At 39.4% G+C, this 21122-nt stretch overlaps 1 protein-coding gene across 4 annotated transcripts in view; it reads left to right on the top strand.

Moving 5' to 3' along the window:
• The window catches only part of Fas1 (fasciclin 1), a 216280-nt gene that overhangs the window by 170993 nt on the left and 24165 nt on the right, over window positions 1-21122 (top strand). For 3 of the 4 annotated variants that reach the window (XM_070293301.1, XM_070293311.1, XM_070293283.1), the window contains exons 6-7: window positions 3428-3611; window positions 3917-4077. In XM_070293301.1, the coding sequence (XP_070149402.1) occupies window positions 3428-3611; window positions 3917-4077 (345 nt within the window). The remainder of the gene's footprint in view (window positions 1-3427; window positions 3612-3916; window positions 4078-21122) is intronic. The other variant, XM_070293293.1, reaches the window with a different exon arrangement.

The raw sequence follows: 21122 nt of genomic DNA, 5'->3' as shown, positions 1-21122 counted from the left end.
CACGAATCCGACGAAACGTGATTGACATCGAAAAAGAGGCCGAATCACGGAATAAAACGATCGTCCTTAAATCTATTCGGCATTCAGTCAATACTCGCGAAGAGCGCGTATATATTTTTTAACGGGATGCGATTTCGTCTTTATCTGACATTTTACAGGAATACATTCGATTAAAGAATCGATTAAACTGTCACCTGTAGATATTTCGGTACTCAGAGATGTACGACGCATGCTCGATCGACGTAAAGTTCCGGAAAAGCCTATCGTAATTAAAACGAAATTATGAAAATATCGAAAATAATCGAAAGCGAAATCACATCTTGTCTCGATTAATCTATCGCGATGCTTCTCGATGTTCCGAGGATGGAACAGACTACTCGCGAGAAAAAATAGACTCTTCCACGAACGTCGGCGAAACGCGAGCCGAGAAGATCGCAATCGCGGTCGATCGGATCGATTAAATTCTGATACTCGTCTGTATGGGAAATTCTCCCGAAACGGACAAAGCGACGCGTAATCGATCTGTCGTCTGTTAAATCTTCCGAGATTCTCGACTTGGGCAATCGCTCGATCGATGTGAAATCCGAGAAGACGCGGGGCGATTACGGAGGACGCGAGCACCGGGTGTCGGAAAAGAAAATTATCAAAGTATCGTAGCCAAAAGCGAAATCGCATCTTGTCTCGATTGATCTATCGCGATGCTTCTCGATGTTCCGAGGATGGAACAGACTACTCGCGAGAAAAAAATAGACTCTTCCACGAACGTCGGCGAAACGCGAGCCGAGAAGATCGCAATCGCGGTCGATCGGATCGATTAAATTCTGATACTCGTCTGTATGAGAAATTCTCCCGAAATGGACAAAGCGACGCGTAATCGATCTGTCGTCTGTTAAATCTTCCGAGATTCTCGACTTGGGCAATCGATGTGAAATCCGAGAAGACGCGGGGCGATTACGGAGGGCGCGAGCACCGGGTGTCGGAAAAGAAAATTATCAAAGTATCGTAGCCAAAAGCGAAATCGCATCTTGTCTCGATTGATCTATCGCGATGCTTCTCCATGTTCCGAGAATCGAATAGACTACTCGCGACAAAAAGAGACGCGGGGTGAAAAAATGGACTCTTCCAAAGAAACGCGAGCCGAGAGATCGCAGTCGATCGCACCGATATAATCGCTCGCCGTTAAATTCCGACACTCGTTTACGCGAAATTCCTCGAAAACGGACAAAAGGACGCGTGATCGATCCGCCGCCCCTTAGATCCTCCGAGATTCTCGACTTGCTCCGTGCAAGGCTCGACCTACGTGAATTCCGACAGGACAATCATGGCGTCGCGAGTAACGGTTACTAGAGTGCAAACGGAAAATGTGCGCGTATTGTAGCTTAAAAAGCAAAATCGTCTGTCGATCTCGACGATTCCTCGAGAGTTCTCCATGTTCCGAATATCGAATAATACTCGCGACGACGCCTGGACGAGCGGGATTATTCAATCAGCGGATGCGAACGGATAATCCGAGGATCGAGCGAACGAAAAAATGGACTGTTCCGGCGAAACGCGAAGCAAGGATTACATCGGTTACGAACGTCGAGATACGTGTTAATTGCGATCGGCCAAGTAATGGACCGTGAAAAATGATCACTCGTCTTTATATTCGGTACTCCCGAACACTCGGGTACGCTCGGAACGGATATAAAGAGACGACGAAATCGCCGAGCGATCGCGAGTCGAATATACGTTTAACGTCGGTGACCGCTCGGCGCGAACTGACCGGTCACGAAAATGCGGTCACGTGATCGCGAGTAATTCGCGCGTACTTAGGGTGCGCTCCACTTGTCGTCGCAAGTGCGCTTCGCGGATCGACCAATCGGGACAAAGAGATTTTTCGTCCATGATTGGTCAATGGCGAGCGTCGCGAATGTAAAGTCGAACGCTTTTCTTAATCGATCCACCATCTCCTTGACCGTGAGATCGACTCTCTATCTATATAAATTTATCTATGTATATAAGTATATGGAGCGTTCTCTCTTTAAGGAGGTGAGTTTCTTTTAAGCATCTGCACCAGATCGATTGTTTGATTAATACGCTAGATATATTTCGAAATGGAGTCTATTTGAACTGTTTCAAGATCATCTAATCTACATATCAGGTATATTTATGAAGTAATTAATATTGCATTGCGGCTGTAAAATTTTTATTCTAATATCAGCCATATTTATGAAATAGGTAATCGCCATTATTGCTGTAAAATTTATGCAATAATCCGCAACAAAAATTCTGGGCATACTATCTTCTAATTATTATTTTTTGTATATCCTTGTTGTTAGATATCGATTAAAATAATTGTTGATTATATTATCGTCAGAAAATGTCATGGGAACGTGTTTTTTAACGATGTTTTTGCAATTGTATCATGTTACAAATCTCACGCGTTAGAATGTATAATTGACTTTTTTTCACACAGTTTCAAGAAACGCCCATTAATCCCCGGTGGAAATAAAAAATAATTAAAAATTATGAATTTCATTGTATAAAATTCGCGCGCATTCCACCATCATCCTTCCCCTGGCCGGATTTTATTATGCTCGCATCGCTGTACTTTGGCGCGGAATTCCGCTTTTTTTTCCAATTTTCAACACCGAACTCCCACGTACAATAAACATTCGCCCGTGTAATCCAACTTGGAGCGTAAAAACGAGGCGGAGTTAAACGAGCCATCTCGTCAGAAATTACCGAAAGTTTCGCGCCTGTACGTACGATATGTCGGACTCGAGTCGAAAAAAAAAAATAAAAAAAAACAGGAAGGGAAAAAGGAAAATACACAGGGGAAAGGCAAGAAAAATAGAGGGCCGGAAGTGTCGAAAGGGACGCGAAGAGATATGTTGTAACGACGTTGTACGACACAATCTGGAAAAGTTCCTTTCTCGAGAATCTCGCTTTCCGCCGAGAATTCCGGCCGATATCGAGACCGGCATCTTCGTCCTCGTCTTCGTCCGGCTTTTCCTCCGAAGTCAGTCCTTTCGCGCAAGGATAGGACATCTAAAGTTGGTGGTCCGCGCAGAAAATCAAGTTGCCATGACAACGCGGTCTTCGTGCTTTTGTGCACGGTTGAAGTGTCGGATGAAAGGATGGCGTGTATCCGGTAACAAGGATACAGTGCGATATAGAGTGATCCGCAAAATGGAAAGAAAGGGAAAGAAAAAATGAAGTGTAGATACTTTTTTTCTAGAAATCTTATTACATTTCATATACGTTATACATTAAATTATATTATTTTTTACACGAATAAGAAAAGTGTACAAATAAAATTTAGGAAAATTGCTTAGCCGTCAGAGATTTCTTATAAAAATGATAATTCCATAATTTATATCCTTTATATAATTTAAATATTTTTTTATTTTATATTGATTCTTTTCAGAGACAATCTCAGCAGACATCCTTTCTGTTACAGCCAGAACCGAGGCCGCAGAAGATTGATAAGCAGGTGATCGACGGGCACGTTTTACCCAATGAAGTCCTATTTACTGCACCGACGCCCGACAATACGGAGTATAAAACTCTTGTATTTTCCGACAATCTGAAAGTCACTGTCAGTTTCCTGAAGGCACATAATAAAGGTAATAATGATCGCTCGAACACTCTTTGAGAATCTTAATTATTCGAAATAATTAAGATTTATTGATTTAATTCAGAGGGAAATTTACTTTTTTTATTTATTTATATAACGATATAATACAATCAGATAGACGATATTATCATTCAAAGACAGATCTTTTATTTACTAAGATAAATCTATTCCCATCATCCCGAGAGAGTTTCATGTATAATAAAACAATCGCGTTCAGTTAAAGGGACGTGTTTGTGCTTTAATAGCGAATGACACGTTCGTGTCTCGATGTCTAATTGATAGTCCGATTTTCAGTCTACGTTCAATCGAACACGTTAATGGGCGATTCGAATCATCCAACCGGAGTGGTGCTGGCAGAGATAGTGAAGGCGAACATCCCGGTGCGCAACGGTGTTGTTCATCTGATACAACGACCGCTTATGGTGGTCGACACTACCGTGAGGGATTTTCTCGAGGTCAGTGCCCGATCATCCGTCATTAACCGGATTTACGAACGTTGTTCGAAAACCGCATCGGTTGCGCCGATACAGTTTTCCGTAACATCGATTCACTCGACTTTCACAAACTCGAGACCTGCGTTCTTCAATCAGAAATATCGCATTAATCCCGTCGATTTGTTCGAGGAATTTTTTCGCGATAAGATATATAGACAAGCCGTAATCAGCGCACAATAAACGATAATATTATTCCATACTCAATTATCACATGTTGAGAATAATGAAAATAATCAGTTGATCAGTTTAATAGAGAGCAAATATAATGATTTATAATGTGCACGATGCACTGGCGCGGCCTCGTCATCCATGTCATTTTGTCCGCATTTATTAAAATGATTACGTTGAAATATGGCTGCATTTCGTTAGGGAAAATTGTTAAACATTAGGAGGAGATTATGTAACATAATCTAAATTTTCATATACACATTGTTTTAATGAATCATAAGATAGTGTGATGTTGTGTTATTATAATATCCTCTCTCTTTCTCTCTTTAAAATTAAAATTAAAACGACGATGAAATAACACATCTTACATACGTCAAATTAATTATCACCTAAAATTAATAATTTTATCGTGTACATCAAAAAATATGTTTCCATTTTCAAACGTGATTTCAATGTATAGAACGTGCAGAGATATTATTTTAGCGTTTTGCGATGCAGATGCAAACAGATCTGCATTTAGAAAAATGCAATGTTATCTTCATATTTGACGATGCAAACACACGTACATTTGCATTCCGAACAGCAACATATTTATTTTTTTAAAATGCATAAGCGCATTATCCGACCAAAATTTTTATGCGATGTTATCTTCATATTTCTGGATAAAAAGATAAACATTCGGGTTGTTACAAATCCTACAAATCCTAATAAACGAATATACATGATAATTGAAAAAAAAAAAAAAAAAATTGCTTGGTGAATTACGGATGTATTGAGAGAAAAAGAAAGAGATAGAGACATGTAACGAGGAATATTATTGCATTAAATAAAATTGAAATATATTGTAATACGTTAAATCTGTAAAATCCGTTTGCTAAAATTCATTGAGCTTTCCATGAGTCTTCGATCATCCCGTATAACCCCGGCTAATGCAAACGACACGTACGTGCTGTGAAAAAGCGATGGCAATCGACCTGGAAAGTCGTCTACTCGTAAAAGCATTGTGACCAGTCCGGTTTATACGAGCCGAACGCGCAAGAAAAAGTCGAAATTTATAACTTCGTTTAAACCTCCTTATCAGAGCTCTCTGCGAAATTCAATGAGAACCTTTGTTTCCGCCCGTTTCTCTCGGAACTTCGTTCACCGCCGACTATAAAGGCGCGACGACAGCTCGCCATTCGTCGGACTCGGTTTTTCCGTGAGCCTCGCGTTTGATATCCATGTATGTACGAAGGGCTCTTTCACAGTCGGCGAGTCGAATGATCTTCCGTCTTGATTTCGCACCGGTAAAGATGAGTCTTTCTCTCTCTGCACATTGCCCGCCTTTGAGCGACTCGCTATGTATTATCAACGCGCAGAGAAAGCATGGGGATGATAATGAGAGGTATGAAGCGTAATGGAACACGTGAAATTCTCCAAACGCAAGTATTACGATAGAGAATTGTTATTTCAGAAATTTATCCAACCCGAAACTTTGACTGCCAGATTGTATGATGTTCAAACTCCAACCGTGAGAATACATAGCGTACGCGATTGAATGTTGATAGAAGGAAGGTTTATTCAATTTTCGACGTACGCAAAGGATATCGTTCGAGTCACTACAATCTATGACAAGCGAAAAAATAATAATTATTTATCGCGTATTTCCTGTTTAGAAATAGCTTTAGATATTTTGCAGATGAGACGGAATCAAAATAACAATCTGGGCGCGCATCTTTCTCTCTCCTTCTATCGGTATCTTTCTCTTTATCTCTTTAAAAACAAAGAGCTCGATGCGTTTTTCCGGTGCACATACATTCGCGATAAATCGCGGAAGCTTCACGCACGCGGGTGCTTCATCTCGCCGACGCGACGCCTGGCGTCTATTATGAATTCAGGCCGTGCGATGCATTAGAGGAGCATTAGTATTCGCAGTGTCCCGATACGTATTTCCCGACGTGACGTGTTTCGCGGAACCCCGTAACGTCGACGTCAAAGGATCCCGGCATTGTGTACGAATTGGGGAGGATGTTAACGCCGCCGCCAGCCCTCCCCGCCGTCGTCGTCGTCGTCGTCGTCATCGTCGTCGTCGCGGACGAGTAATCGAATGCAGACGCGTACATTTTGACCGCTATGCAAACTATGCGAGAGTCAGGCTAAATGAGGCAATTGCAACCACCAAGACGCGCGTGAAGCTTCCGCTTCGTTGCAAATTCGCGGAGACCAATTTCACCCTTCGCGCATTTAGTACGTGCGTATATGCGAAATATGTAATGAAGCTCGGGAAAGTACGAAGTACCCGAATTTGTGGAGGGATAATATTTCTAAATTTTTATATAATTTTTTTTATAATAAAATTTTGTTACGCATCTCTCTTATAAAATTTATCGTCACTGAAATAGAGTCGCGGAGGATACTTTATACCTATCTAAGATCTTCGCTTATCGAGCTAGCAAGTGAGAATACTTATTATTGTTAATGTTACGATAGTCGAGGGGACTCTCGCGGAAACGATATTGAACGATCACCGCGATACTAACCGTTTAAGAACGTGTGGAAAGGCATTTGCGACTGGCAATTTGTACCGCTGGCTAGAACATCGCGTTGAGATAAGCGTTGCGTTTCGTTGTGTGTGTGTGTGTGTGCACTCGCGAAGCCGGGATCGGGCGGAAATGAGAAAGAGAACAAGCTTTACGGCAATCGTAAAGATTCTATCCGACTGGGCGCCGATCCCGTGTATCGTAATGATTCTAATCTTAGCCGATTCGCAGCCATTTTAGCGCCGGGGTTGCACGCGGAGCACGTGCGCGTACTTGAAATAACTCGTGATAATGTAACACTCCAAGTATATGCACCCTTTCGGCAACCCGATAAACTTTACGCAATGAAACGCGCTTAACTGAATTTTTATACACCAGAGTTTAAAAGGCGAGCTGAGGGCTCTCGGATTTTCCGATATTGAACAGTAAAGATTTCAAAGATTTTTGTGAAACTTAAAAACTGGGTCTTTTAGACATAAGATTCTAATAATTTGCTTTTAGATTTTAATATTTTAATAATTAAACAAATCAAATTTTTCATTGTATACACAATAATATAATATTTTATCCACATACGAAATGCAGCCGGATAAAATGCAAGGGATGATCAATGAGACATACTACTACTTAATTGACGCGTACAACGATACGTCTTTTGACGAGGCCGATGTGCTCGGCTATCCCTCGACGCAAAGGTGATTTCTCAATTGCGTCATATATTCTGCTAATCATTTTTTACATTGAACAGCAACACGAGCCAAAACACCGCCATTTACGGGAAATATACTCGCCTATATTCCCGCATCACACGTATAGCAAATAATTTATATTTGATATACTTGAGTGCAGTTACTCTCTAGTTCGATAACAGCATCATCGCTCGGATAACAGGAACAACGAGCCACTTTAGTTTGAATTACTTTATTTAAGTCAATAACAATTTCATTACTCGTGCAGGTGGCACTCGTCAAGCACAAATACTACAACTATAACTAGGTTACAAAACCACTCTTCACGAGAATGTCTCTCCTCGACAAAACGAGGATTTATATTTATTTCATTTTTATTCCTCACCTTTCTATATCGACCGCGGCATTATGGAGCGATGTTAATTAAAAATCGATCATTTATTTTTACAAACATTTATGTTATCGTATTTTTGAATCCTTAAATATTCTATTTATTTCTTTAGATTTAAATTTAAATTTCTATTAATATTAATATAATTAATATTAATATATTCTATTATATTATATTAATATATTATATTAATATATTTCTATTAATATATTATATTAATATATTATATCTAATATATTATATCTAATATATTATATATTATATATTATCTATTATATATTATCTCTAATATATTATATTAATATATTTCTATTAATATTAATATAATTTAATTAATTAATAATCTCATTAAAATGTCAACTTCCTCGAGATTTTAATTTTTTATTATTGACTTAAACTCGTAAATTTTGAAATATTCAACTTCCTCAAGATCTCTCTTGAGTCATAAAAATTTTACGAACATAAATATTGGTTCAACGATATATAATTGAAGTCGCACAATCTTTGATAACAGTTTATGCGACTATGAAATATATTTAGCCGACATCGCTCCAAATGTGCACAGACTCTCGATGTAGTTTCCGTCGATAGAAACGCATTGACTCGTCTGCCGGCTCTTCTTCGAGACGCTTCTCATTCACCATCGGACAGCTGTTCCACTTCTCAGCGGAAATTCGAGAAAAATGTCGCTGAAACATTATTTCACTCCACGATATATACTGTCACACACGAATGCCTATACATGAACGATCGGAACACACGACTCCGTTCGACGTACGATAAGCGCATCTGTTCCGCGGCCTCGCCTCTTGCAATACGTGCCACATTATCTATGCGCGCCTATATAGGATGATGCGCGCGACTAAACGCGCATTCATGGCATAATTACAGCTTTGTTGGTGCACGCCAGATAATGGAAAAATTTAAGAATTCAGATTATTCACCTGCTGTACAATCTGTGTTACATTACAGTTAACGCGCCTGCTCATGCAACGATATAATTACAAAACGCACGGTTGAACATATGGTATAATTTTACGTCGCGTCGTTACGCATAATTTGTTTGATAATGGCGTAATTTTTTTCAATTTTTTTCTCTCTCTATTGTTATCGGTAACAAAGTCGACAACTCTGCCTGAAAAACGGTATGGTCGCGCGGATCATCCTATATACACTCTGTATGTATGTCACATATGTATAATATATATATACGAACGTTTTACACAGGACAGAGGAATGGAATGTTCACGTGACAGCTGTCGTCACATGCGATATCGCTGTTTTTCAGCAATGATCCTCGGCACGTCTCGCCTACTGTCTGCACCAGACCCTCTCGGCTCGTAATTTGGATCAAAGGCGACGGAACTTTTCCTAGCAGGAAATGTTCCGACAGATTACGTCAAATCGTATTAATCGTGCTCGACCTTTGATTCAACGAGCCTATGTATGTTGTATATCTGTACTCGAAAAACGTCCCGAACGTCGATAATCGCGCCGATATGATTGAAATATATGAAACGATAAAAAAAGTAAGATGATCAAAAAACTAATTTTTTTAGATATCGAAGTGTTTATTATATATATATATATATTTTTATACTGATCAAAATTAAATGTATTCGATCTCTCGCCTTGACATTCGAAACTTTTTCGATCCTAAATATTTTTCAAAGATTTTTTGAATTCTCGACTCTTGAATTTCGCAAACATCGTGTTTATCGATCAAATTGAACGATCACGCAGAGCAATTAAAGGACTCGGACTGTCATCGACGATCGGCGATAGTTTTACGCGAGGTACTAATCACTTACTTCCAGGTTTACTCGCATAGACACTGAGAACGAGACAGGCGGAAAAACTCGATAAATGAAAGCAAATACAAAGTACCCGAGATCGGTGTGTAGGAGAGCACAGAATTTCATGTTCTTGCCATCACTGCACCGCGTGCCTAGTGTGTCTCACCCCGCAGGTCTCTCGTCGCCTCCTCTTGCAAATCCTCCCTCCACCCCCACCGTGCATTATATCTTTGATCTTTGACTGTGCTCTCTTGCCTTTTGATTTTACATTTCTCTGTGAAAGAGGGACAACACGTCTCACACTAAGCGTCAGACCATAATTAAACATAATTGCGTTTGTTACCGGGACATCGAATCAAAGCCCAAATTCACTCACGTCTCTCTAAAGGTGTTTTGGAAAGAATCCATTCAATTTTTGAGTTTTCCGGCTGTTGGAAGTGATCCAGAATTGCCGGGATCATTGAGTAGCTTCTCTCTGAAACTTTCTTTGACGCGATTCCGATCTGCCCTAGAATTCAATGGAACCAAAACTCGTACGATCTGGCGATTCGATGTCCTCGCCATTACAACATCCATCGCCGGAAGCGGGAACGAACGACGATCGACTCTTTGAATCTCTACAACATATTGCTGATTAAAAATATAATTGATGAAATTAATATAGCTAATAAAATTTAGTTAATAAAATTTTAATAACGGATAATTGAGCAGATATTGACGCAAATATGTATTGATTGTTACTTTAAATAATTTTATACGTTATTATATCTTTATGATAAGTGCGCTGATGCTCACGCACAATTATCACAATTATCGCACACGTTTGATGTACAGAACTTTAACAGATAGATATACAAATAACGAATTTGTGATTCATCGATCGACATCAGTCGACACGAAATATACTATTATCTTGTTTATCCATCTATTTCCTGTTTTACTCTCGAAATGGAGTCGATCGTTCGTCCTTCCGTTCCGCGTTTCCGCTCGTAATAATAATGACACACCGGTTGTCACGTACAACAGTACATCTGTATATAATGGATACATACGAGCATATATATATATATATATATATTTACACACACCCTATATATATATACATCGATAATTCGAGTTGCTCTATTCTGGCATTATCTCGTGCTTTGATTTTCTCGTTGCGATCCCTTCTCTCGCCTGTATCCGCACAGCGAACTTATTCACCTTCCTACTTCGGCAAGCATCTTATGCTCATAGAACCTCTGAGTCTATTCGCTCCTCGTACTTTGCCGAATATTGCGAGTAGCCCTCCTTCCCCTCTTTCAACCAAGTTCTACAAACCACCACTAAAACCCTTCTTGTGCATTATTCGCCCCCGAACTTACGCGTCCTTCCGAGTGTATGATTTGTGTATACAAGTATACAAGATGATCGGGAAGCCTTCGCGTGATGTAAGGAGAGATAATTTTATTTTTCTTCCGTTAGTTATTTATGGTATAAGTGTTATAAATACATACATGTATATGGCCGGATCTATTTTTTCTTTTACAGCATACGCGAAGAAAATCTCGAGATTTTTTCGGGCGGAAGATCAAAGGAATTTCGTGTGCTCGATAACCTTTAATTACGAGACTATTCTTAGTCTGTTCTTATGAATTTTCCCTTTTAGTATTTCCTATAAATAATAAACCTCGCAAGAAGAGCTCACTGAGAAGTTTCCCAAAGAACGTAAAAGGAATTGTTCGAAACTTATAGTCTGGAAGTAACGAAACTAATTTAATATCCGTAACTATTGTACAATAAAGTATCGATTACATTGTATATCAAATTATTGAGCAATGACAATTAACGCAGTATCAATCGTAAGGCATTTGTAAGACACATTTTATAAATTTATTAATTAATTGTTTTGGAATGCAGCGATACTTGAATTTATCATTAAGTATCGTAAAATCAATTAAGAAAATCAAAATAAATTAAATGCAGGAATAATAAATAAACAAAATTAACATTAAAAAATATAATTACACAAATTATAGAAATTTACGAAATCATAGACGTAAGATATTTAATTACGATGAATCCTGAATATTCATCGAAAATGAACGTGTATTTTTCACCAACATTTATAATTTTAATGTAATATTTTTTCGAGTTTGCGAATAAAAATACAGTCGTAATGTTATTTTCGCGTCGTCTAACTACCGTAATAACAGAAATCCGGCGATCGTTCACGTTGTATCATAAAATGTGAAAGTAAGAGAGCCGTTGATCTGTTGTGCCTCGCGAAGTTTCGCGCAGAAGAAGAAAATCAGCGGAAATCTGAGGGAAAAAAAAAACATCGCGAAACGCGGCAGCCGGCGAAGTTGATCGTTTATGAGCGCGTGCTATACAACAGACAACTTTTTCCCCGGCGCGGCATTAAATCTTTAAGCTCTCCCTCGCGTTTTCCCGAAAAAGATACTGTACTCGAAAGGAGAAAAATGTGGTACGAGGTGTCGGAAAGTTTTATGTTGCGTTTGTGCGGTCGCCGCGACCTTCCCACGAGCTTTCGCTACCGCGGAGATACAACTTTAATCATTCGAGTTAAGCAGGTAGCTCTCCCTCCATGGTACATTTATGGAATACGTGGGAAAAAATTCGACCGCTACCTCGAATGATTACGGAAAATTTTATATTTTTCGATCATGGATCTGAGGGAAATAAAAAATTACAATTTTGTGGCATTTCTTGGATTTTTTAAAGAATAAAATAATAGACGTACTTTGGAGCACGATATTATTTTAATTGTTATAAAAATATTAAGTTAAATCACCGATCGCTTTATCGTTTATTTGTCGTGTCAATGTTGCTCATAGATTTTGAATTCTCACGATAATTGCACGCGAAAACCATGTTATTCGTGCAAGACAGTCTTGACGTTTGAGCTTTCGACGCGTCGAAGCGTTCTCTGGGATATTAAGATCACAACTTCGACGTCGCGAATAATTTCATTTCTCTTGTGTAGCCGAACAAAGGGAATCGCTTTATAAACGCTGGCGAAAAGCTCGCTATGCACTTTGATATTACCAGTGCAAAACGGCGTCGCTCGAGAGAAATGGGCCTTTAAGGATTCGCGCGGAACGGAATTCTCCTTTAAGAGAATGCGACTGGCGCCGCGGAAAGCTCGGCAACTCGTGGCGTCGCGGCGTTCGTGAGAGAGGCAGTCGGCGAAATTCCACGGAGAGTGTAAGAGCTTAGTAACTATAATTCCTCGGGATGGGACGCTAATCGGAAATTATGCAGAACAATTCGCGGATCCGGGCGCGTTCGAACCGCATCGATTCCCGACTTCGAGAGACAGCCCAACCTCCTCTTGATCGCCTTTGCATCTCTTCCACGCCGCCACCGCCACGATCTTCCATTCGCAATATCTATTCCCTTCGAGCGGAAGGAGAAAAATTCCTTCGTCGAAAAATTGAAATAGAATGAGACGCCGACAAATATCGATCTCACCCGCGAAAGTGCCATGCTCCATGTACTATACACTAGCATCTATCGTGTCGCAGGCTGCATCTTCTCCGCATCCAGGATATCCGAATATCCAGAAAATTTTATACATCGGAGCACATAAGAATTCGATAGAGTCTCTATCGAAGATCGATTTTACAAATGATAAAATGATCAAGTAAATGGAAAGAATTCTCTTTCTCTCTTTCTTTTTTCTTCTCAGATTTTGAGAAATTTTATAAATATTTCCACAAATTAAGTTATAGAAAACCCTAATACTTTGAACTCTAAAAAATACTGAATTTTTAAAACGTGAACGGGATATCAATAATCAAAGTTGAATGTTCAGGAGATGTCAACATTCCTCGATTCCGGATCCGTTATTTTTTCTTCGTTCACTTGCTTAGTTCGCCTCCATAAGTTACATAAATTTTCTCATCCTTGTGTTGGTCGCGCCTTAACGCATGTGCGATCGCATGTCCCTCGCAGCGTTAATTCGGCGGTTAAAGATTTCACCATCGCGGTGAAGCATGTGCGGGTGGTTTCATTATGGGCTTCCAGTACAACGATTCACTTCAAAACGGCCTACTTGCTCGCTCACGGCGGGGCTCAGGTACCCGTACTTGCTCATTGAATTATTGCGCTTCCATGGTTGCGCACACGGTTAGTGCATGAGATCAGTTTAGTTTGCAGCGAACGAGCGTAAACGTCGAGCAAAAGCTACGCAACGGTAACATAGCTCTAACGTCGTCGAGAGAGAATCAGATTTAAGGACGAAGTTAAATCGAATCGCGCGGGTCGGAAAAAAATTTTCATTAGTAAAAGCGAAAGCGATTATTTCTCGCATAAAACGTAGCGCGGGAATAATTGCGTTAAAGCCGATATAACGATTCGTAAATGTTACGATAGAGAAGTCAGCGCGCGAAGAAATATAAGGTATAAGGGTGAAAAATACGCTCTTTATAAATCCAAAAGAATTCGAGAAAAATATCTTGAAGAGACTTGTAAATCTCGTCGCCTTCACGAATCCATAAACTCATGAAGTTTCCGAATCTCTCTTGCTCTTTGACGACCATCGAAGTAATCGCTGTTGGCCTACGAATATAATTGCCTGCAATTTGCGCCCGCGTAATATTCTGTCGAGGCAATCAAAGTCTATATCGGGACTATAACCGGTATCGATCTGTAATACCTAGCATTACATTCCGTTAAGTGTTCCATTCTGGTGACGCATCCCACTTCCCTTTCTCGACCTGTCAACCTGCCGAGCTGTCAGCGACTGCCGCGAAAGTGGGTCGTACAGCTGTCGGGTTCCTCGGCCGCAAAATTCCCCAAGAAAATTCCGACTGCTGTATCGTGAATAATAACGATTCGACATGGAGAAAGATACGGATATACATACTCGGAAAACGCGCAGCAGCTCCGAGTTACTTGTCGCGTACAAATTCGCCGGGAGTCGCAGCCTCAGCACGATCGTGCGAAAAATTCACTGAACGAACGCCTTAGTAATCCCCCGTGCAATTTTCTATCCTCCATCTGAGATCGAATAACGCACGCGTAATAAAGTCGCGAAATTATTCCGCGTGGCAAAATGGTTCTTTTAAATGACGGGATTATTTTCTAATCTTCGCGAAGCGTATATAATTTTCACTAGTAGAAGATTGTGAATACGTACTTATTTTCTTCCTATATACATATATATATATATATATATATATATATATATATATATATATAGAAACGGCAAATAAATGCAAAATGTAAAAGTAATGAACGCGTATCTTGTCAATGTAATACGAATTAATTATATCTGCAATTGTAGTAAAATTGCAAAAATCTATATTTTCTTATCAATAAAAATTAAAACTTAATGAGTCATATAGCCTGTTAATACGATAAAAGGAATTTAATGTGTTTCTAAAATGCGTGTCACATATTCTGTACGCGAACATGTAAAAAAATTCGGACAATATATCTCGGTACGTGATGGGAGAGATTTTCGCGAATGAAGCGGTGATCGCCGAAATGGACCACAAAGTGTTATTGATGAAAGGGAAAGTAATGGAAAATTGATCGGGTTTGATGACAGCCAGGTGTGAACATAAACGATTCCCGGCTCGCCGCACAGTTATTATTTGATTCGACTGTATCGAAGATTAAAACGCACATGCCATCGCGTACGATTAAGTATCGCGTATTTTTTTTTTTTGCTGTAGTATTTTTTATCTTGTTTATTCGTCATATTTGCGCAATCAACACTGAAGATTGTAACCGGAATTTGATTACATTCCACACGTCAATATAACTAATGCTCGCAATATAATACAATATCTAACTGATAGGGTGGAAATTTTATCGCGTTATGCAAGCTTTTTGAATAACTACTACAACGCGAAAAAATAAAAAAAATCTCTTGACGCAAAGTGAACAAAAATCATGTTACAGCGCGAGAATGAAGAAAATATTGATTTGGCGTCGAGAATGTTTTACGTTTTTTTTTTTCCCCCCGAAAAAAATGGCAAAATATTTTTGTCAGAAAATTCAGAATGATATTTTGACGCGGTCAACAAGGACCATCGATTCTACTTTTGACGTGACCGACGTCGATGAGAGATCGATAAAAAAAATATATAACGTAAAAGTTATCGTGAGCTCGACACAACACGCGCCAGTACAGGTGATCCTTTAGCGTATTATTGTTTAATCCGACCGCGCATGAAATCGAATTACATACATCGATTGAATATATGTATAGCGCTCATACCTATGTGTTCCACGTCATTTCACGACGAGAGGATTAAAAGCCAAACGATGTTGAACGATCGATACAAGAGGGCAAAATCGATGTTTGCGTAATGTGCGCTAATTGACCGCTAGTTAGCATAGAAAATAGCATCCTAAATATGCAAATGATGCAAGATAAAATATTTGACGTGAAGCAAGATCTGTATCCGACAAAGTAGTTGCAGGGCAAATAGTGAATTGTATAGGTATCAAAATTTTTATATTAAAAGATGTGAAAAAATCATTTATTGAAAAGACATTTAATAAAATAATATATCTCTCTTGGTCTTGATAACGATATATCGTACATTCCTTGCGTGAACCGTCAGATATTTTGGACGTTTTAATATTGGAGCATATACTCGAAAATCTTATTCTACCCCGCATGATTATCGTTATGGATTTAAACCGTGTACAAGGATCGCGATACATCCAGGAAGCTGAGCAACATTTCACACGGGATAATATCGCCTCGCAATGGCATGTTTCGCGCGTAATTCCCTTGAAAAGTTAAACCGGAACATCCCATGTGTGCATATTATATGCAGTGTGCGGTGCATCTGACACACGAGATGCGCGTCGCCGAGAGAAACGCGTCTACGCGCGGCTGTGACAATCGAGACGCGGCCGACCGATCGGTTGACATTTTCGTGTTTTCCCGGCCCTCGTCTCGTAATTAATTATCGGTTCACCGCGACGAAAATAGACAGCCCGCGCACTCGAGCGGAATTTTGCGCGGATGCGTGATGACCGGCGTGAATCCTGTCTTCGGCAGAAATTAGAAATCGACGTGCAATTTCACGCGCGTCGACGTCAGCCGACGCATTCTCTCCGAACGCGTTTTAAATATCAACGTATATTCATTAAGCTTGATGGTTATTATAGAATCGATTAGGAAAAAGAATTTAAACGATATATTCGGAGGTTTAAATCTCTCAACCTTCAAACAATCACGTATGCGACCCTTTTTCCTCCGGTTGAAAAACAAGATAAAAACACGTTCTTATTTATATATGCAAATAAAACATTTATATTTTATATTAACACTGCAGCAGACTACGCAAATAAGCTGCGGCAGACTGCGCAATAAGTTACGTATATAAGATACGATTTTACGAGGATCGTAAAACATCTCAAGATATGCCTTACGATTGATACTCAACCATCCGCGGAGATCGCATTTTTACAGTATATCACCATCAATACTGCTCCCTATACTCATATCTCACATTCCACAGGCTACGCGATTGCGTTTGTCTCTTTGCGATCTCGGGCTAGAATCGTGATTAGATGCGGTCAAATGTTTAGATAGATTTATTTAATTAATATCTTGCATATATATATATATATATATATATATATATATATATATATATATTATATGTCTATATATACATATATATGCGCATACACATTTTCTGCATTGTGCGCTTTTATCGAGCCGGAAAACAAATTGCACACGAAGCCTGTGGAAATATGCGACAACGTATTGGCGTAATTAAGCCTGGACAATCGCTAATTCGATTGTGAATTATCTATGACATAATTTGTCGTCAGGCAATACCGGTAACGTCTGACGATTTCGGCGCGCACGCACACGCGCGTCTATTCCAAATTACGCCAGTACTTGGGGCCGAGTATAACTGAGAGAAATTGTGCAATGAATATTTGCGTATACGCGCGCAAACAATGGCGAGTAATTGGTTGCTAGAATGTTTAATAATAAGTTGACGTTGCCACAACATTAATAATAAAACTCAGTTATTCAAATCGACCGGCGGACGGACTGAAGAGTATTAGGTATTGCTCTCGAATCGCAAATACCCGTATCGCATCGCGATTATTGAAGAAACTTTGAATTGAACTTAAATTTTTAATTTGTACTATAAATGTAAATTCTTAGCTCAAAATTTAGCATGTCTCTTTCAATTTTGCATTGCTAAAATATTAAACGCATTTCGCTGAAAATTTCTCTCGATTATGAAGCCTGATGCTATTGTATATAAAATGGCTTCAATGCCCTAATTTACAGGATGATCATTAAAAGTCACAAAATTTTATTTTAAAATATATTTAATTGCAATATTATTAAACATTACAGCTCGTATTTTTTCTCAGTTGAGTTTTGCGACATTTGTGTCATCCTGTAGCAAAAATTCTTCCAGCACTCGATAGCACACGTTGGATCCATCGATCTACAGAAAAACACAGATAAGACTATTCACCTCTGTCAACTCACACCCGGCCCACCTTCTTTGGCAGGGAATTACATGCGAAACGCTTACAATATCTCTTACAGCGAGCGACTTAATTACAAGTTTACCTTTCTCTGTTTTCTGTTCGCTTCTTATGTTATGGACCGACCCTGGTTTCCGGTTTCTCTGTGCAGTCCTTCAAGGTAATTCGCCACCGGCTTTTTCTCTACTTTCGCCTTGATCTTTATCTTTACCACATTCTGATATATTCATTCAGATCATTGCTACGTCACTATGTCACTATAATTACAGAAAGCGTCTCTGAATTGATTCGCATATCTAGAATAAATATCTAAATAATAGACGACAAATTTAACTTATTATTATTTAAATTTTAAATTTTTATATTTATGTTTCTAAAAATTCTCTTTTTGATTAAAAGTGGTCTTTAACATCTTATACAAAAAGATATGTTATTAATATTTTTGATAAAAATATAACAATAAAAGAAAGAGAAAGGTAAAAGTTGGATTTACCATATATATATGAAATATCAAATTTTATAATTATCTTTTTATGGTGACATATACACATGTACATCATACATACATCGTTCACACCAACACCCCATTTCAAATTCTTATTTTCGACTCTTTTTTTATCACCTTTCGTTGTCTGTCTTTTTCAACATTTCTATATCTCTTCATAAGCACATTCACTTTTTAATAGTTTGGTTTCTTCATGTGCCTCTTCTCTCGTGCCATATCTCCTCGTTCATCGTCGTTACCTTTACTGCACGCCGATGTTCGATTTTATTGGCGAAAAGATTTCCGGGATCGATGTAACGAAAGAGGTAGTATCGTCTCGAAGAAACGGACGACGTTGCTCTTTCTCGGATCCTTGGATACTGTTATCTCGGATCGTCCCGTACGAAAGCCCTTACTCATCTTCTTGGCGGAAGATGATGCCAAATTTTTTGCCCTCCGCGCGCGCGCGCACATCCTTCTAAAGAGGAAGGAGCGCCTTCACGTTCCATCGATCTTGCGCTTGCAGGCAGCGTCGCCCATAAATGCGGACATCGGCGTGCATTACACGACGTCGCCGAGTTATGCAAACTATGAACCACCGTGAGAGCTTATTGTGCGCCTTTTCTGCGTCCGTCCATACACAGAGCAAATAGAGAAGCAGCACGAGCGAGCAAAGTGCGAGAGCGGCGCGCGCGCGCGCGCGCACTCGCGTGCTAGCGATAAGACGAAAAAAAGCAAAGAAAAAAAGAAGAAAAAATAACAATAGAAAGAAAATGCACATACGGTATACGCGCGCGCGCGCGCACTCGTGCGCATTCGCGAACGTAGAGCGGCCGCTGACTTTGCATTTTGTAGTCGGTGTTTTTTTTATGCGTCCTATTGCCTCTCTTTTTCAGCACTCTTCCACCCCTATCTCTCCCCTCCCTCCCCCCCCCCCCCCGGTTACCCGTCTGTCCTCGTCCTCCTCACGCTTGACACGCCCGGTGAAAAACGCGTATTTTTTTCTTTCCTTTTTTTTTTTGCACGACACCATTATGCCATCCAGCGCGATTTTTGAAGCTTTTTCCCCGGGACTGTACCACCACCGCCGCCATTTATGATGCAAATCGAAGCGGATTCCTTCCTTCTTAATTCTCTTTTTTTTTTGTGGTGCAGTCTTGCACCAGCCGATTAACGAATCCTATCTGAAAATCGGATCCTTGAACCATCGGTTTTTATGTTCTGACAAGGCTCTCAGAAGCGTAGGCATCTGTACAGGAGAATTTACTCGAAAAATTGATGCCCGATATTTGAAGCGGAGATTTTGATATCATTGGCAAAATTTAGATATTTGGATGAATATTAATCTCTATGTCTGTGAATCTTTAACATTTCTCGATTAAGAAATTTAATAATCTAATTAAAGATGAAAAACGTGGCTATAAAATTTTGAACGTTGATTAATTGCAACTATTTTAACAAAATTTTAATTTTTTTATGGCTACATTATTATTTATTATATTTGATATTGGAGAAATTAAATTTTCATCACGAGATATCGATCGCACATTCAATCATCAATTTATTACCAGGGAAAAGCGCACAACTTATGTAATATCTCGTATAAAGTGAATACTTTATGAATATTTTATCTTCCAGAAGAATTTATTTACTCGATGCGTACAAAGTTAACCGATTAAAACAGCCATTACGGATATTGCGTATTATCGATTGCGATGTTCTCGCGGACAATTACCTCGGAATATACCAGGGTAACCCTTGTCAATCCCTAACCGAAGATCCGAAGGAAGAGAATCGCACCTTGCACTCGATTGCACTCGAAACGCATGCACGCTGCGAGCATCACAGAGAGAATTTCTGGTTTAGTTTCGTCATAGAAACGCATGCCTGACATATTGATATATACAATATATATGGTATATGGTATATATATACGGATGTTAATGACAACATAGTCTAAACACACACACACACACACATACAAAAAAACATACATATACACACACATGCACGCACGCATAGATATACATATGTACACATATACATATATCATTTGCATGTCAGTAATTTTCGCATTGTCGATAGAATCCTAGTTTTCTATCGCGCATAGTTAATAAATGATATGAAGTGGACGTTGCGAAAGGAATTTTTGATTCCCGAAATATTTATGAAATTGTGCTTTTCGTGTCAAATACTCAGGCTAAGAATCCGCAGAATCCAAGATTCTCGGATCTTTGGCAGCTTCGGCATTCGTATTCTCGTATCTCGAGATATCTGAGTTTCTCCGTACTCGGGGAGTTGAGTGATTGTCTGCCACCCGAAACAAGAATCCTTCTGGATTCATTACTCAACACGCGGTTGTTCGCCATTTACAATCCTAAGGAAAGGAAGCTCGGGTTTCCGACGCGCCGCGCGAAAGAAGCGAGGGAAGTCTCGGGGAAATGAAATATGCCGTTGCGAAAAAAAAGT

The sequence above is a fragment of the Polyergus mexicanus genome, unplaced genomic scaffold, assembly GCF_030449975.1.
Source record: "Polyergus mexicanus isolate NDT 795.1 unplaced genomic scaffold, iyPolMexi1.0 SCAF_1, whole genome shotgun sequence".
NCBI classification, from domain to species: domain Eukaryota; kingdom Metazoa; phylum Arthropoda; class Insecta; order Hymenoptera; family Formicidae; genus Polyergus; species Polyergus mexicanus.
The sequence above is the reverse complement of the archived record's forward strand: the minus strand, read 5'-3'. Positions and strand labels throughout refer to the sequence as shown.